Raw genomic sequence first — 18,483 nt, 5'->3', positions numbered from 1 at the left:
TTGATGCCTGAGCATAACGTTAAAGAAAAAACCAAAACGTTGAGTAAAGGGTTATGTTAACCCCTATTCTGGTTGTCTGCCTTGTCATCCACTAATACTTCATGGTGGCAGCGGTAATGGATTGCCTATAAGACCGGTGCAAAGACCCGCTTTGTGCTTGACATGAGACGCAAACAGAGCTGTCCGAGGATAATTTCTGTCGCCAGAGGTGGTGAGTGTAAGCCACAGGCTACGTCAGGCTGGGAAGCTAGCGGGAGCGTGCAGACCATACAGTGGAAACATAGCAAAGTCGAAATGGCATCGCATTTACCGACAATGAACTGGTTCGACCCTGATATCTCGCTATTCAGACAAAAAATTTGTCTTTACTTTGAAGATGAGGAAATAGCAGACGAAGCCAAACAAGCAAGGAAAATATACCGTGGCATTGGAGACAAAGGGCTAAAATGACTGAATGATAGCGGACTCAATGAGGCAGACACGAAAAAGCCTGAGAGCCTATGGAGCCCTTTCAAAGGGCAGCTAAAACTGAATGTGAACTTTAGGATCCACAGGCTCCACTTAATGCAATATAGACCAAAAAAAAAAAAAAAAAACAGACGAGAGCATTGATGATTTTGTGACCAGAGCTAGAACATTAGCTCTGAAATGCCAGTTCACTGATTAGGAACTGAATGAACGTCTGATTGAGGCTATTATTGCTAACACACACCACATGACGCTCTGAGGAACGATCTCTACAGCAAACCCAAAGGCTACTCCTTAGCTGAAATACTAACAGAAGGACGAAAATATGAAGCGCTATCAGCAGGCAATGAACAGCTAAATCAGCTTGGTCTGTCACACTCGGAAAAAGTACTACTACTACTTTTGGCTGCTCCCGTTAGGGGTCGCCACAGCGGATCATCCGTTTCCATTTCCCGCACTCGGAAAAAGTACATGCTGTAAACAGGCCGAACATGCCAGAACTGCGGTACAAGCCATAAACTACGTCAGTGTCCCGCATATAATTATGAATGCTCTGCATGTGGTGTGAAAGGACACTGGGCAAGATGCTGCAGAAAGGACAGACGGCAGAGGCAGCAACACTCCAGCAGAAGTAAAAGAAATCTCGCCCACCACAAAACAAACATCACAGACGCCAGACCTCCAGAAAGGGCCACAGACAACGAAGCGAGTCCAAAATTGACTTTGTCAACAGCTATGAACCTGATGAAGAGTACATGTATCAAAAACAGTTCTACTCCATCACAATAAGTGAAAAGTGCATGCATAGCACTGACAGCAAACCACCCAGAAAGGAGGTATACACAACCTTGAATGTGAGACCATCTGATCTACCAGGCCATGGACATACACTCCCTCTGAAAATAGACACAGGGGCATCGGGGAACACACTCCCACTGTGCACATCTTGACAAATGTATGGCAACGAAGCCTATGCCTACAAAAAAACAAAAAAGAAACATAAAACTGTCTGCATATGGTGACCATGAGATCCCTTGCCTCAGAACTATTAACATTCCATGCCAATATGAAGAGTCTAAATGGGTCAATGACAGGTTCTACGTTGTGGATGTACCAGGGCCAGCCGTAGTTAGACTACCCACAAGTGAACTGTTAAGCCTTGTAACTGTGAATGTGGATAAAGTAAAAGAAAAAGTAAATTATAACCAGAAAAATGCACCGGCAAAGCAAACAAAACCGCCAAAAATGTCAACCTGTGCAGACCTTAAGAGAGCGTACCCAGACCAGTTTGATAAAATAGGCAACTTCAAGGGAACTGCTAAGCTTATTCTAAAAGGGGGCGCTGAGCCATTCATAGACCCACCACAGAAGTGCAGCATCCACATCAAAGACAAGCTCCAGGAAGAGCTAAACAAACTTGTGGAACAAGACGTGCTGCGAAAGGTGGAAGAACACACAGACTGGTGCTCCAGCCTTGCATATGGCACCAAGAAAGACGGGTCCCTACGGATATGTCTAGATCCACAAAAGCTGAATGCCAGCCTGGAAAGGTGCCCGCACAAGATTCCAACTATGGAAGAACTGAACCCAAAGTTTGCAAATGCAAAATATTTAGCAAGCTTGATACAAAAGCAGGATACTGGTCCATACACCTTGATGAAGACTCACAACTGCTGACAAGATTTCACACTCATGTTGGCAGTTATTGTTGGAAATGCTTGTGATTTGGGCTAAGTGTCTCTCAAGATCTTTTCCAGGCCAAGATTGACCAGATCCTCAAGGGCCTTCATGGCGTGGTCAGCATGATATAGCTGTATACGGAAAAAAATGAGGAAGAACACGATAGAAACCTGATCAACCTGATGGAACGTGCAGCTGAAGCAGAAATTGTGTTCAACAGTGACAAATGCACAATAAAACAGAACAGCATCTCATTCTTTGGCAATCTGTATACAGACAGCGACATCAAACCAGACCCAGCTAAAATCAGACACATACAGAAAATGCCAACCCCCAAAACAAAGATGACCTACATAGGTTCATGGGAATGTTGATATACGTACCTATCACCCTACATACCAAAGTTAACAGACAAAGCTCACACAGTGAGATGGTTATTGAAAAATGAAGCACCATGGATATGAGACGCAGATCACCAAAAATGTTTTGAAGACTTGAAGTCAGCAATCACTGAGGATGCATGTTTAAAATATTACGACCCAAACACACCCTTAACCCTTGAAGTTGATGTGTCACAGAAAGGCCTAGGTATAGCATTGGTGCAGAACAACAGACCCATTGCTTTTGGCTCAAAAACCCTAACAGATTGCCAATCTAGATACAGCAACATAGAGCGTGAAATGCTCGCCATTGTTTATGGGATACAGTGATACCATACCTACCTGTATGGAACGTCATTCATGGCGATAAGAGATCACAAACTGCTCGTCACCATATGTGCAAAACCACTGCATGCTGCATCACCACAACTCCAGCGCATGCCGATCAAGACACGGGTACAACTATGAAGTAAGGTACCAACCTGGAACACAAATGGTCTTGGCAGATACTCTAAGCCGGTTACCAAATCCAGAAAACCATGGTGACATTGAGCTAGACGAGCACATAAATGGAATTGATGCAGAGATTGAGGATCCAGAGTTGCATACCATCACCATAATAAATTTCTCTGAAAAACAGGACGCGCTCCATACAGAAACTGCTGAAGATCCTAAACTTAGTGTGCTGAAAGAGCTGATACACCAAGGATGGCCAGAAAAGATACAAGACCTGCCTAAAGACCTGCATGCTTATTCGTCCTTTAGGGATACACTCGCAGTGGAATCAGGAGTCATAGTCAAGGGCAGGCAGGTTCTCATTCCAGACTCCATGACTGAGGCTATCCTAAAACAGTTACATGGAGGCCATCAAGGCATAGAGAAAACACGCCGGCTTGCACAAGAAAGGGTCTATTGGACAAAGATGAATGACGACATTGAAAGAGTTTGCAGATCTTGCAGTGTATGTGTGGAACATCAAGACGCAAATCCAAAAGAGCCTCTCAAATCACATGGAATTCCCTCCAAGCCATTGCAATCTTTAGCCTCTGATCTGTTTGAAATCAATGGCCACCAATACTTGCTGACTGTAGACAGATATTCAGAATATCCACTGGTGGATGAAATGAAAATTCCAGTATCTAGCCAAGCAGTTGCACAGAAAATGCAAATGTACATGTCCTTATTTGGATGCCCTGATGAAATACTAACTGATAATGGACCACAGTACACAGGGCAGGCTTTTAAAAAGTTTGTAACTGACTGGGGAATAAGACACATAACAAGCTCATCCCACTACCCAAAAAGCAGTGGGTTCATTGAAAGGCATGTGCGACATGTCAAATCAATTGTGATGAAAACTCAGAAAAATGGGGGTGATCTGCACACACCGTTACTACAAGTCAAAGCAACCCGTATTGATAGTAAGCTACCCTCACATGCAGAACTGATCTTTGGTACCGGTGTTACCACCATGCTGCCAAGTCGGGCAGACCCAGGCAAAGAGGGACACCAACTACATCTGGCTCAAAGAGCAGCTGTAATGAAGGAACATCATGACCGCAGCTGCCGCAGAGAACTACCTCCACTCCACCCTGGCCAGCATGTTACTGTGTTAAATAAAGAGAGAGGAACATGGCACCCAGCAATTGTCCTGCAAAAGTGCACTGAGCTAAGGAGCTACATTGTCCAAACAATGAATGGAAACAAGGTCAGACATTGCAGGAGCCATCTGCGAGAGCTATACAATCCACAACTGCAGCAGAATATAAAAAGGATCCACTTTGCTGAGCCACAATCTCAAGATGAGGCTCAAAAGAATCACAGGGGCCCAGATGAAACACCTACCACACCAACCAGTGAAACTAACACAAATGCAGAGGAGCTCAAAAGCCCAAAGCCAACACACACACACAAGATCTGGGAGGGCTATAATCAAACCAGCCCACTACAAGGACTATGTTTAACTATGGTGCATACGATTATGAGATAACATGTTGTGACTAGAAACCTTATATCTTCCTTATCTTTCATGTACACTTTTCTTAACTATGTTGGTTTAAAAAAAATCTTCTACTGTTGTGAGAGGTACGTGCGGTAGTTGAATCATTCCAATGATATGTGGACAAATGGTGTTTAATGCATTTGATAGACACTGCATTTTATCCAAAGGAGTTGAATCAAGTGCAGCTGGACTTGGTATATATCTATGAAGACGTTTCGCCTCTCATCCAAGAGGCTTCCTCAGTTCGTGCCTTTCTGACTAATCCAAGCTAGTCTGACTGGCTGGTGATGAGACTCAGAACTTATCCTCTAGGAGTCGTTGTCAGAGCTATTGATATGCGTGGCTCTTTGTGATCCGATGTTTACCAACGCCCGTCGCTAACAGAGCCATAGATATGAGTGGCTCTTTTGTATCGATGTTTGGCCGCGCAATCTGGTGTATGCTGTACAATGCAATGAGGATTGCTGGTGTATGCTGTACAATGCAATGAGGATTGCACTGACCTATACATAGGAGAAACCAAACAACCACTACACAAACGGATGGCCCAACACAGAAGGCCAAACTCCTCAGGACAAGACTCAGCAGTCTATCTACACCTAAAGGAGAAGACACACTCCTTCGAGGACAGCAACGTACACATTTTGGACAGAGAAGATAGATGGTTTGAAAAGGGGTGAAGGAAGCCATCTATGCGAAACTGGAAAAACCATCCCTCAACAGAGGAGGAGGTCTGCGACACCACCTATCTCCCACTTACAATGCCATCCTTTCCCAGGAGACTCAAGAAGCCTAGCCTCCAAGAACATCAGTCGGTCACTAACGGCTCCAACGACTCTCATGACCACTGAACAATGAAGTCGACACTAACACCCCCAACGACCGTCGCTGCTAAACAAATGGAAATCAATAGCTCCGATAACGACGGGCGCGGCCAAACATCGGTACACAAAGAGCCACGCATATCAATAGCTCTGACAATGACTCCTAGAGGATAAGTTCTGAGTCTCATCACCAGCCAGTCAGACCAGCTTGGTCTAGTCAGAAAGGCACAAACTGAGGAAGCCTCTTGGATGAGAGGCGAAACGTCTTCACGGATATATACCAAGTCCGGTTGCACTTGATTCAACTCCTTTGGATAACCATGACCTGGATGAATGAAAACATTCACAGACACACTGTATTTTAGTTCTTGTTGGCTGTTAAAATATGTTTACCTTTGTTATAGTATGTCAATACTAAAGCGTTTAGGTTGGGAAATTTCACATCTATTTATTAAGTTTATGAAAATGCCCTTTGATGGTCTGGCGGCCTGTCCAGGGTGTCTCCCTGCCTGCCGCCCAATGACTGCTGGAATAGGCTCCAGCATCCCCGCGACCCTGAGAGCAGGACAAGCGGTTCAGATAATGGATGGATAGTATGTCGGCGACTTCAGCTAAGTAGGGGGGGTGGGGGTGTTGTGATATGTTAATTAGGACAGGATGCTGGAAGGAGTGATACAGGAAGTGATGTATGAAGTGTTGACGCCTGAGCATAACGTATTCTGGTTGTCTGCCTTGTCATCCACTAATACTTTAGTCGACAGGAGCGGGAGAGGCACACTGGCAGTAGGACTATGAACAGGGAGTGGCGAAAACCGGTTTGAAGTCGGGAGAGGTGACTGCAGCTGAGTTTTTTTTTTTCTCTTTGCTTGCTCTTGCGAGACTTCCCACATAGGCAAAAAAAAAAACATAACAAAAACTCAGCTGCATCTGCCAACGAGGCTGAGCTAGTACTAACAATAGCAGGTCTGTCGTCAGGCCCGGGGCTAAAGCTATCTGGAGTGCCCGTCACGTCTAACGTAATCCTAGCTAAAGGAAGCTGCTGTAATTTACGGACAGGTCTCTAATAGAGACAACCTATCTGCAACTGCGGAAAAGTCACCACACACAACATCGTCTTAATGGGGCTGTTTTGACTGCAAATGCAACAGAGCTAACTGCTAAGCTAGGCTAAAGCTCAAAGCTAGTAAACAGACTAGGAATGAGAAAGGCTGCCTACTAAACATCAGGAGTTTGAGAGAGAAAACTATAAAATCTAGCGGTAAGTGAACTAAGCACAGAAAATAGCAAAATCAGTAAGGACAAATGAAGAGGTTGGAGCAGAGTAAAGAGAAGCGAGAGTAAGAGAATAAACAGCAATTATCGATCTCACGAAGGCGGAAGCTGGAAACGGCTGTCCTGTCAGTGGCTGCAACGCAGATCAGGTGTCGCTTCAAAGTCAGTCAGGGAGCCTCTCTGCTTTCCAGTCTACTGTGTGTAGTTTTTTTTTTAATGTGTGATTTTAAAAAGAAAATAAACACCCAGATTTGCTATGCCACCACAAAGTCAACCCCAAAATAAAATGATTGCTTTAGTGTCAGTTGATGTCGATGTCCGTAGTAAAGGGGGCTATAACCAGGAAATCAGTTACCACTTCTTTTCATTCATATACACTACCGTTCAAAAGTTTGGGATCACCCAAACAATTTTGTGTTTTCCATGAAAAGTCACACTTATTCACCACCATATGTTGTGAAATGAATAGAAAATAGAGTCAAGACATTGACAAGGTTAGAAATAATGATTTGTATTTGAAATAAGATTTTTTTTACATCAAACTTTGCTTTCGTCAAAGAATCCTCCATTTGCAGCAATTACAGCATTGCAGACCTTTGGCATTCTAGCTGTTAATTTGTTGAGGTAATCTGGAGAAATTGCACCCCACGCTTCCAGAAGCAGCTCCCACAAGTTGGATTGGTTGGATGGGCACTTCTTTGAGCAGATTGAGTTTCTGGAGCATCACATTTGTGGGGTCAATTAAACGCTCAAAATGGCCAGAAAAAGAGAACTTTCATCTGAAACTCGACAGTCTATTCTTGTTCTTAGAAATGAAGGCTATTCCATGCGAGAAATTGCTAAGAAATTGAAGATTTCCTACACCGGTGTGTACTACTCCCTTCAGAGGACAGCACAAACAGGCTCTAACCAGAGTAGAAAAAGAAGTGGGAGGCCGCGTTGCACAACTGAGCAAGAAGATAAGTACATTAGAGTCTCTAGTTTGAGAAACAGACGCCTCACAGGTCCCCAACTGGCATCTTCATTAAATAGTACCTGTTAGAGCCTGTTTGTGCTGTCCTCTGAAGGGAGTAGTACACACCGGTGTAGGAAATCTTCAATTTCTTAGCAATTTCTCGCATGGAATAGCCTTCATTTCTAAGAACAAGAATAGACTGTCGAGTTTCAGATGAAAGTTCTCTTTTTCTGGCCATTTTGAGCGTTTAATTGACCCCACAAATGTGATGCTCCAGAAACTCAATCTGCTCAAAGAAGTGCCCATCCAACCAATCCAACTTGTGGGAGCTGCTTCTGGAAGCGTGGGGTGCAATTTCTCCAGATTACCTCAACAAATTAACAGCTAGAATGCCAAAGGTCTGCAATGCTGTAATTGCTGCAAATGGAGGATTCTTTGACGAAAGCAAAGTTTGATGTAAAAAAAATCTTATTTCAAATACAAATCATTATTTCTAACCTTGTCAATGTCTTGACTCTATTTTCTATTCATTTCACAACATATGGTGGTGAATAAGTGTGACTTTTCATGGAAAACACGAAATTGTTTGGGTGATCCCAAACTTTTGAACGGTAGTGTATGTTAATTGATTGATTGATTTCTTTCAACAATAAAAAACAAACACGGGATATGGGCTCCATGTACAATTTTCAGAAATTGTCAAGGATAACACAAGAAAGCTAGTATGCTTATTTCCATTGCGCTCCTTGGTGGAAGGTGGTACAAGGATAATTGTCAGAAATTACAAACTTGACAGCTCATACACTCAAAAACACTGCAGTCCATACAACAGAGATACTTTATACAACGCATGGGGAAAATTACGTAAGGCAATAAATACTCGAAATGGGTGGTTCCTGCCACACATAGTATATGAGATACTAATACTTTAACACGTTCCTGCACGTTTTTATAGCAAAGAAGGTTGAATCAGTTCATCTGGATACAACGTTTATTGACAGATGCGTTTCATTCCTTGTTGGTTTCGGTCGTTATACATCTGTCGCCATCTTACAATGCTGAGATTGCAACATTCCCTAATCCTCTGTGAATAGTACACATGGCCTTTGAAACTCTAGCTAGTGGTCACACGCATATTTGCATATGAAACTGGTTGATGGTTACGGCCGTAAGGCAACTGTATTGTACTGTGTTGTTTATAAGGGGTGGGGATGTCTGCAGTCAGTTTAGACTGAAGATGTCACTTAGTTGAGTTCTGAAACGTATCTGTCCATAATTGTTGTATTCAGATGAACGGATTCAACCTTCTTTGATTTTCTTACCTGGATTATTGAGCATGCATCAAGACATTTTTATAGCAGTTTTAAACCTGCCAACTCTGTCAATTTCCTACATGACTTCGGGTAACTTATTCCATGAAATTGCTGCTGAGTATAAAAAGCTTGCCTTGCCAGCAAGTGTTTTAAATCTGTAGGGTAATAAGTCACTCGCACTTGCCCTAGTGATATAACAATGTGTGTCCCTAACCCGGCAAAAATAGTTAATACGATATTTGGGCACATCCCCCAAACAGTCCTCAGTACTGTACACAATTTAATCTGGCCCACTCTGTCCTGTACCCTAAGCCAATTTGCACTCTCAAAATGAGAGGAAACCAAGTGAGTGTCTGCTGGTACCCTCAGAATAATTCTGACAAGCTTGTTTTGTGATGCCTTCAGTTTATTTCTGATTGCCTTTGACCATTATACCAAGCACAACAGGCGTAGCCAAAGTGACACTGACTTAGAATACCAGCCAGTATTTTCAAAACCCCAAAGTTGAAAAATGTTAAAATCCTAGCCAAAAAACTTATCCTATGATTAACCTTTGTAAGTACCTTCAAAGCCATATCCTCTCCAGATAAATGATTATCCAATATAGTATATCCAAGATAATTTACTACGGATTTCTCTGCTATTGATGTATCATCAACTTTGATTTTAAAACCATCAGACTTCTTCAACATTTTGTGTAGAACGAAAAAAATACACTTAATTTTGCCAAGCTGGAGAGATAATTTATTGTCACTTAGCCATCTACCAACCAATGTAAGCTCTAAGGTTAAGGTTTTTTCAATCACACTCTTATCTTTCTGCAGCATAAGCAAGGCAGAATCATCTGCGTAAAGAGATCACATGAACATGCCGGTTTTAAATCATTTATATAGAGCAGGGAGAAAAAAAAGAGGCCCCCTAGAACGCTTCCCTGGGGAACTCCACCCTCTAGTATTTTGGGAGTGGAAAGTAATCAATTTGCATTTGAACTCTGTCTTTGAAATAGGAAACTACCCATTTGACTACCGACTCACTAAACCCCTATGCTTTCAGTTTCGCTAGTAGTATAGAGTGAGCAACCATGTCAAATGCCTTTTAAAGGTCTAACATCATCATCCCACAGTTTCCCTCCGTTAATTTCTTTTCTTATAATTAGTAACATAGAGCAAACACAAGTCAGTGGAGTGAGATTTCCTAAATCCAGACGGAAACTCACAGACAAGGCTATTTAACAATGAATTTGCTCAAACACTGTCTTCTCTTTGATCTTAGAAAAAGTACATAAAATTGACACTTGTCTGTAGTTACTGTGATATAATTTATTTCCTTTCTTAAATAACAGAATAACCCTAGCAGCTTTCAGTTCATTTGAAAATGTGCCTTGTACCAGATATAGGTTGATGATGTGTGTGACATAGGGTGTTACAATTTCAGCTGAATCTTTCAAAAATCTTGCTGGAATATTATCTAAACCTGTTGCTTTTGAATAATCAAGCCCACACAACTTATTTTGGACAGATGACTCAGTTGCTCTCTTAAATGAGAGGGAATTGGGTGTAATCCCCTTTTGAGAATAAAACTGCTGTGCCTCTTTCACATCAAATGTACCAGAGTGGAGAGGAAGTTTATTAACAAGGGTTCTGGCAATGGAAGTAAAATAATTATTCAGACTATCAGCAACCTCTTTTCTGTCGGATGAGACTTAATAACCTTAACTGTGATGTTTTATTGGAGAGTTGAATCAATTCAGGTTGAGTGGGTGGGAACCGGCCTGTCTGCTCCAAAATGTATGTCTTTGTAGTTAGCCTATATTTAAGTATGAAGCTTTAATGCGACCTTATTTTTGCAAATAAACTTGTGGAAGGGGTCTGGATAAGATATCATAGGACATGAATTCCAAGTTTATTCTCCATACCTTTAATCACAGTTCTTTTATACAAAATGATTAAAGTATATATGGATATAGTAATCCAGCATTGTCTAGCAGAGGTTATTATGTTAACAAGTATGCGGCTTATCCTCTCTATTTGGTCAAGAGGGCCAGCGGAATGGTTCCATGATAATGAATTGTATACTTACATGTGGTTGCATAAGGAGGCTTTGTGATCAAGTAAGTCATTCTGTCAGTCAGAATTTGGAGCTATGATTTTGTTTCTACCACCAGATGGAAGAAGAGGGCCGGACAGTGAGGGTGAGTGGCCTGCCCACAGACATTGAGGATGATAGACTTACAGACAAACTGTATGTTCATTTCTTGAGAGCCAAGCATGGGGGAGGAGAAATAGTCTCTGTAACCATTGTTGAGGCATTGCAGGGCACAGCCCTCATCACCTTTGAGGACAGGCAAGGTCAGTAAATTCAGACTTTGAATGTGTCTGTGCATATTAAATGACTTGTCTAATACAAGGAGGGTAATCTGTGTATGATTTTATTGTTAATTTCATGTAAGAGATGAGGAAAAACTGATGCAATGACCTTTTGTATTATCATGCACTTGTAATAAGTTGCATTCACCTTCAAATAGTTCTTGAGCACATAAGTGATGTATTTGGAATTCACAGATCCAAATATTTGATATGCATTCTACTTTATAGTTGAAATGTGTAAAGCATTGTGCTCTATTGCCTGCCATCATTGATTTATACTAGACCTGAATGTTGGCATCCATTACGATGAATAAGCCAGCGGTAAAAGTGCTTAGTCAGAATGCTCCACAGACTGAGATTGATTTGCATTTGGTGACCTCACTCACGCAGTTGCACAGCGAGTTGTTGAACATGGTCAACACATTCTGCTTGTGGATGGGAAGAAGCATGAATTAACTTTAACCAAGCCTTGCCAAAATCTGGACCCAAATAAGGTAAATATTACCAGAATACCACAGAATGAGTCACAGTTATTCATGAAATATATTGGACAAATAACTGTTCTTTTTTCTCCCCTCTTCCCTCACCACAGGTTATTTTGAGTATGTTAGTAACTGTTGATTACAGCCAGATACCTCTTGGACAAACAACAGTGACAAGACTTCACAAAGGCCACCCTGACATTCATATAGACTATAATACTCCAGAGGAACTGTGTACACTGAGGGGGCCCTACTCCCATGTCCAGGCTGCCTTGGCAGAGCTGCTTGGACTTCTTGGAGGTCCAGGATTTACACAACACATCAATACAGGTTACCCTTCTTTCAGTGATTCCAAGGTTTTCCATAGAGACCAGACATCTTATTCTATGAAGTCCCACGGGGAAGGACAGGGCAGGAGACCAAATGAACAGAGGGAACATATAGAGCAGGTTCACAGGACACCTGGAGCTTACAGATCAAGCCCACGCGGAGAACCAACATCTGGGGGTCATGGTTGGGATGACACAGGCCACGTGGCAGCTGGGGCTGTGCAGCTACTCAGATATTCCACCATGGCAGAGGACTTCTCACTGATTATGGACGCGGACCTCTTCCACTATCTGCAGAAACACTGTGGGGAGGAGTACCAGCATATCCTCAGTCAGTACGGTGTGAATGTGATTGATGTGACAGCACAGGGGCTGACCACTCTTTTCCTGCAGAGCACAACAGGGGTGGGGCAGGCTGGTCGAGAGCTGGAGCACCTACGGATGGCAAGTGGGGAGCTAAGTAGGCTTTACCAGGAGCATGAGAAGAAGATCTGTCGAGCTCAGCTGTCCAAGAACATTCTCCATCCCAGAGGAGGCCTAGAAACAGCCATGGAAAACTTGAGTGTCAGACTCTCCAAGATCCTCCTGGCTGAAGATGACCAAAATATTTACATCACTGGGAGCAGTAGTGATGTGTGTGAGGCCAAATGCTATCTTCTGGATCAGAGTAAAGGGAATGGTGTGAGAGAGGATGTGGCTAGTCTTCTTAGATATCCCTCATATGACTTGGGTTCATCAAAGCCAGATGAGGAGGCGAGGCTCATGCGTGGTTTACCCTCACAATCTCTTCACTCAACTGTGGATGGTAGGAAAGACAACTTGCTGAGCTCCGATGAGGATGAAAGGAGGGCTGAGGGAGCCAGTAGATACAAACTAGCAGCTCGGTTTAAGGACTCAGGGTTGGGGGGATTAGGGAATCGACCAGGCAACTTCACTACAGCCAAAGTGGTGAAATCTCCCATGACACAGACCGGCCTTGGTTCTATACTTGGCCCTGATGGTCTGTCAGAGACAGAAGGTTTTATCCATGGAGAGCATTCTAGAGCAGCAGTGCAAAACACCGGAGGCGACATCTTGTTTAAGAGTGGAGATCAGAATAAACCCTACCTAAGCTCAACATCAGCTTACACTGGGCAGAAGTTCACCATCCCTCCTCTCAACACAGCTCAGTCCTCTCAGTTAGCCAGCAGTACTCATCCATCCACTTGCTCTGGGTCCAATTTGAGGAGAACCAGTAGTTTTTCAGAGCGACCCCAGCCTAAAACTCAGGCAAATAGACACAGTGAGGATCAAGAAGATACTGGGAAGAACAGAACCAGGGGCAGGTCAAGTAGTTGCAGTAACCAAACAAGGAGGGACAAGAAAGATGTCCTGAGTGCAGAAATAACCATTTCCAAGGTGATGTGGGAATACATAAAAGAGGTGTATGGATATCGACTGCAAGATTTGACCACTGGCTTGCAGTTGAAGGAGAACCACTCAAGAAGTAGCTATGATCTGACTGTCATCTTTTTAGGGGCAGACTCCTCCAGAGTGAGCTTGTGCCAGCTAGGTTTACAGAAGCTTATTTCCATGGTGACAACAGATTTCTCAATGCAGGAGCTGTGTCTATCAGAGCTGGGTGTGGCCGACTCGGCAGATGAAACCTTAGAGGCTTGCTTGGCTGAAGTACGGAGCAGATTCAGAAAAGTTAGCATTCTGACATTACAGCAGAAGCTATATCTACTTGGCCCTAAAGAGTTATGTGCTCAGGTGGCTGCTGCACTGAGAGAGGTGTTTTGCAGACCACCAGCTCAGGCATCCAGACAGCATGACATCTCCATCTCCTCCACTAACATTTTCAATGAGTCTGTCGCTGCACAGACCAATGAGGGCCAAAATAGCACCCTGCACTGCAACAACAGTGATGCTCAGCAGAAGTCGGACCACCAAAGAAGGAGAGAAGGTGGATCTGGTAGTGGCCAAGACAGGAAATCTGCTCAAGAAAGTGACTCAACTGAGAGACAGAGAAATTGTGAGATAGAGCGCTTTAGTGGATCCGTCAGCCAGCCTTTAGTAAGGAAAGACCCCGTCATTAAGGAGCAGGCAAAAAGTGCAGGGATAATGCAGGCAGATGGACAGAAGACAGATGATAGAAGTGTGACAACTGTGAGCAGCATTGGGTCACCAGCAGGGTCTGCTGGTCAGGACATGGTCACAATTCAAAAAGAAACTTTCATACATTCGAAGGCAACTCAGAGGGAACCTGAAAACCAGCAAAAGCCTGAGGAGTATCCCACCCATTCCAGCATGGGCAGGTCTAGTCTCGGGGATCAGGGAAACAGCTGTGTATGTGGGGAGGGCGGGGCATTTCTAAAAAGGACAGATTGTGGGGTGACCTTGTGCCCAAAGTGTCTTGTCAACGTACATGCCCACTGCAGGGTTTGTGTGAAGACAACACCAATGCCCCCAGGCATCCAGGGAAGCATGAGCTACTCTGAGATGCCCATTAGCCTGCAAGGTCATAGCAGGTACTCTACTTTGAAGATCACTTACACCATTCCTGATGGCATCCAAGGGGTGAGGAAGCTTACTTGTTTTTTTTAACATCTGTCAAAATTTCATCTGCACAATGACCACAAGGATTGATGACTGTTGTGTGCAATTATAACAAAGCTACAAATGTATAACAAATGTGTTCTTTAATTGCAATATATTACATTGGGACATTGCTAAAAAAATAGTCCACCATTTTTGAAGTCTGTCCTTATTTCATACTCTTTGCTCATTTAGTACATAGGTATGTTCCATTTTCTCAGTCATCTGTCCTTTTTTCATACTTGACACACGGCTCCAGCTTGGCATCTACAGTTCAATGCAATTCCATCGGGACAAATCCACAATCCTCGGTCATTGCAAAAAAGCCCTCCGTGGTTCAGCCAAAGCTAATATGATGCTACAGCAGTCTATCATACTTTAAATCAACTGGTAATTTTTTATTGCTAAATTCCCTCATAGTGTTTGTTTTGCCATTTCACAGTGGCGTGACTTCTGTTGGTAATTGCTTATAGGCTGTTGCAGGAGGTAACACGGTAAGAAATGAACATAACCAAATGTAAAAAAAACCCCTTTTTTTTTTAAAATGATCACTTGAAGTGCTATGATGGACTGTTTTGTAGCATTATGTTAGCTTTGGCTAAACCATGGATTGTTTTTTGTACTGAAGAGGGTTGTGGATATGTCCACCATTAAATGCATTGAGCTGTAGATGACAAGCTGGATCTTTTGTGTCTAATATGAAGAAAAGGATGGATGACTGAGAAAATGAAACCTACAACATGAGCAGTGAGTATAAAATAGAGATAGACTCCAAGAATTCCGACACTACGGTCAGGGCACCTGTTTGGGAGGGAGGGGGAATTGGGGGGAATAGCGTGATCCTCCCACGTGCTACGTCCCCCTGGCGAAACTCCTCACTGTCAGGTGAAAAGAAGTGCCGGCGACTCCACGTTCCATGTGTATTGAAGGAGGCATGTGGTAGTCTGCAGCCCTCCCCAGATCAGCAGAGGGGGTGGAGCAGCGACCGGACGGTTCGGAAGAGTGGAGTAATTGGCTAAGTACAATTGGGGAGAAAAATGGGGGGAAAATCCCCCAAAAAAATTCCGACACTAGTTTTTAACATGCTACATCTGCCCTCTTCTTTAATTCTTAACAGGACAGGCACCCTTCACCTGGGTCTCCGTTTCAAGGAGGAGTGTTTGAGGCCTTCATTCCTTACTGTGAGATGACAAAGAGGCTGCTGCCCAGGCTGAAGAAGGCTTTCAAGCAAAGGCTCACCTTTACTGTGACTGAGAAAGAGGATGCGGCTGTGGTCACCTGGGACTGCATCCCACACAAAACCAGTCTGCAAGGAGGTAAATCCAGGTGAGTCAGGCTGCTGGGATTCTTAACTTTTCTAATCGAGCAGTAAAATGCAAGGTCAGATTCTGTGTGCGTCTGAGATCAACGGTATTCTTTTTGTCTCCCCTAGCAATGGTTACCCAGACTCCAGCTATTTGACTCGCTTGTCTGAAGTTTTGACCTCGCATGGAATTGAAGGGTGATCCATCACTAGATTTAAACTACTACTTTCCGCTGCTCCCATTAGGGGTCTCCACAGTGGCTCATCCATTTCCATCTCTTCCTGTCCTCTGCATCTTCCTCTGTCACACTAGCCACCTGCAGGTCCTCCCTCACTACATGCATACGTTTCCTCTTTAGCCTTCCTCTTTTCCTCTCCCCTGGCAGCTCCATATTCAGCATCCTTCTCCCAAGAGACCCAGCATCTCTCCTCCACACATGTCCAAGCCGTCTCAATCTTGCCTCTCTTGCTTTGTCTCCAAACCATCCAAGCTGAACTGTCCCTCTAAAATAATTGTCCCTAATCCTGTCCTTCTCCGTCACTGCTAATGAAATTCTTAGCATCTTCAACTCTGCCACTTCCAGCTCTGCCTCCTGTCTTTTCATCAGTGCCACCGTCTCCAAACCATACAACGTAGCTGGTCTCACAACCATCTTGTAAACCTTCCCTTTAACTCTTGCTGGTACCCTTCTGTCGCAAATCGCTCCTGATGCTCTTCTCCACCCACTCCACCCTGTCTGCACTCTCCATCACTAGATTTAAAGGGGAGAAAAATAAGGGCAAGATTTTTATTAAAGTAACGTTTTTTGTAATTTCTGTGTATGTATCGAAACATGATTTGCATGGTTTGTGGACAGTTGGATGGTCAGGGTTTCTAAATGTATCCGTGGGGTCATGACAATTACATGTTTTGTATGTCAAAACTAAAAATTTATATTTCTAAAACATTTGTCAGAAAACAGGGTGTATCCGTTTCACTCAGCCAACTTTTGTTGATTCTTGTATTACCACTGCACCAGCTGTTAATTCTTTTTTTAAAATATATTTCATTCTGAAACATCTGTCCCGTAAACTGACTCATACTTTTTGACACTTTTTAACCTTTCTTACCAGAGAATATTTTCTCTGCTACAATATGAAGCTAGGGCAAAGCCTGAATATATGTCTAGACACCCCTACACTGTTTTACTGGAGCTCTGTTGTGCACAGTGCAGTTTGTATGGTTTGACTTTTACACTTGTACCATTTACTTTGTGTTCACCTGTCTTGTATGTAGACGCTCTGTAGAAGAAAATACAAAATATTAGGAAGGAATATCAGAAAGAAATCCATCAATCCATCCATTATCCAAATCGCTTATCCTTACTCAGGATCGCGGGATATACTGGACTCTATCCCAGCAGTCACTGGGTGGCAGGCAGAGAGACACCATGGACAGTCTGCCAGTCCATCACAGGGCCCACACACACACACACACACACACACACACACACACACACACACACACGCACGCACGCACATATTCACTCCTAGGGACAATTTAGTATAGCTGACTAACCTGACCTACATGTCTTTGGACTGTGGGAGGAAACCGGAGCACCCGGAGGAAACCCACACAGACACGGGGAGAACATGCAAACTCCACACAGGACGACCTGGGATGACCCCCAAGGTTGGACAACCCCAGGACTCGAACCCAGGACCTTCTTGCTGTGAGGCAACCATGCTAACCACTGCACCACCGTGCCGCCTATCAGAAATCATCATCAGAAATTATCTATCTACCTATCTATCTATCTATCTATCTATCTATCTATCTATCTATCTATCTATCTATCTATCTATCTATCTATCTATCTATCTATCTATCTATCTGTCTGTCTGTCTGTCTGTCTGTCTGTCTGTCTATATCAGAAAGAAATGTTCTATTCTATTATATTCTATTGGCCATCTTATGTGCACTTTGAAGTCGGATGCATGGCAGCTACAGAAACAAAAAAAGCAATCGCCATATTTTCTTTTTTTTTTTTGTTATGCTTTTTTATTAGTCCTGGAAAACATGTAAGGCATATGGTAACATTACACACAGAAGCGTTACAAGCTCTAGAGTCCATGTGGACGACATGGAACCACGCAGTAAACCCAGAGTCAAGCACAGAAGCAGCATCAATTCAAAGGGTTTAAAAAACAAAGTGGAGACAAGGAGAATGTGACTGGAAGAAAAAATCAACACCGGGAATAAAGAGAGTAGAGGACAAGAACTAGCCTACAAGTCAACATTTTGGGCATGCCTTGTAGGAAAGTCACCAGTGGTGAGTGAATTGTGATAAGTAGGTGTGTGGCAGGATGGATGTGAAACAGCTTTTTTTTTCTTCTCCAAAGCCAGAGATGGTGTATATCATGTATGGACCAGCTGACCCTGACAGTGCCATTTCAGAAGGGTGGTGGTGGTGGTGGTGGTGGGCTGAGGGTGGGACGGCACAGAGGCAGTGGTTTGACTGTCGTTGGCAACTTGATAAAACCGGAAGGACA

The 18,483-nt window shown here is 43.4% G+C and overlaps 2 protein-coding genes across 2 annotated transcripts; both read left to right on the top strand.

Moving 5' to 3' along the window:
* The first annotated feature begins 3,021 nt into the window (after window positions 1-3,021).
* LOC130119799 (uncharacterized) lies at window positions 3,022-14,502 on the top strand. Its single transcript, XM_056288395.1, has 5 exons — window positions 3,022-3,471; window positions 11,059-11,242; window positions 11,651-11,754; window positions 11,853-14,403; window positions 14,492-14,502. Exons 1-5 carry the CDS (start codon window positions 3,022-3,024, stop codon window positions 14,500-14,502), a joined length of 3,300 nt encoding a protein of 1,099 aa, XP_056144370.1.
* LOC130119568 (probable E3 ubiquitin-protein ligase DTX3) lies at window positions 14,445-17,052 on the top strand. Its single transcript, XM_056288107.1, has 3 exons — window positions 14,445-14,630; window positions 15,766-15,974; window positions 16,081-17,052. The coding sequence occupies exons 1-3, from the start codon at window positions 14,514-14,516 to the stop codon at window positions 16,151-16,153; spliced, it is 399 nt and encodes a 132-aa protein (XP_056144082.1). The 5' UTR covers window positions 14,445-14,513; the 3' UTR covers window positions 16,154-17,052.
* Window positions 17,053-18,483: the final 1,431 nt, after the last annotated feature.

Source organism: Lampris incognitus, chromosome 10 (assembly GCF_029633865.1).
Source record: "Lampris incognitus isolate fLamInc1 chromosome 10, fLamInc1.hap2, whole genome shotgun sequence".
NCBI lineage: Eukaryota > Metazoa > Chordata > Actinopteri > Lampriformes > Lampridae > Lampris > Lampris incognitus.
This window is presented reverse-complemented; position numbering and strand designations above follow the sequence as displayed.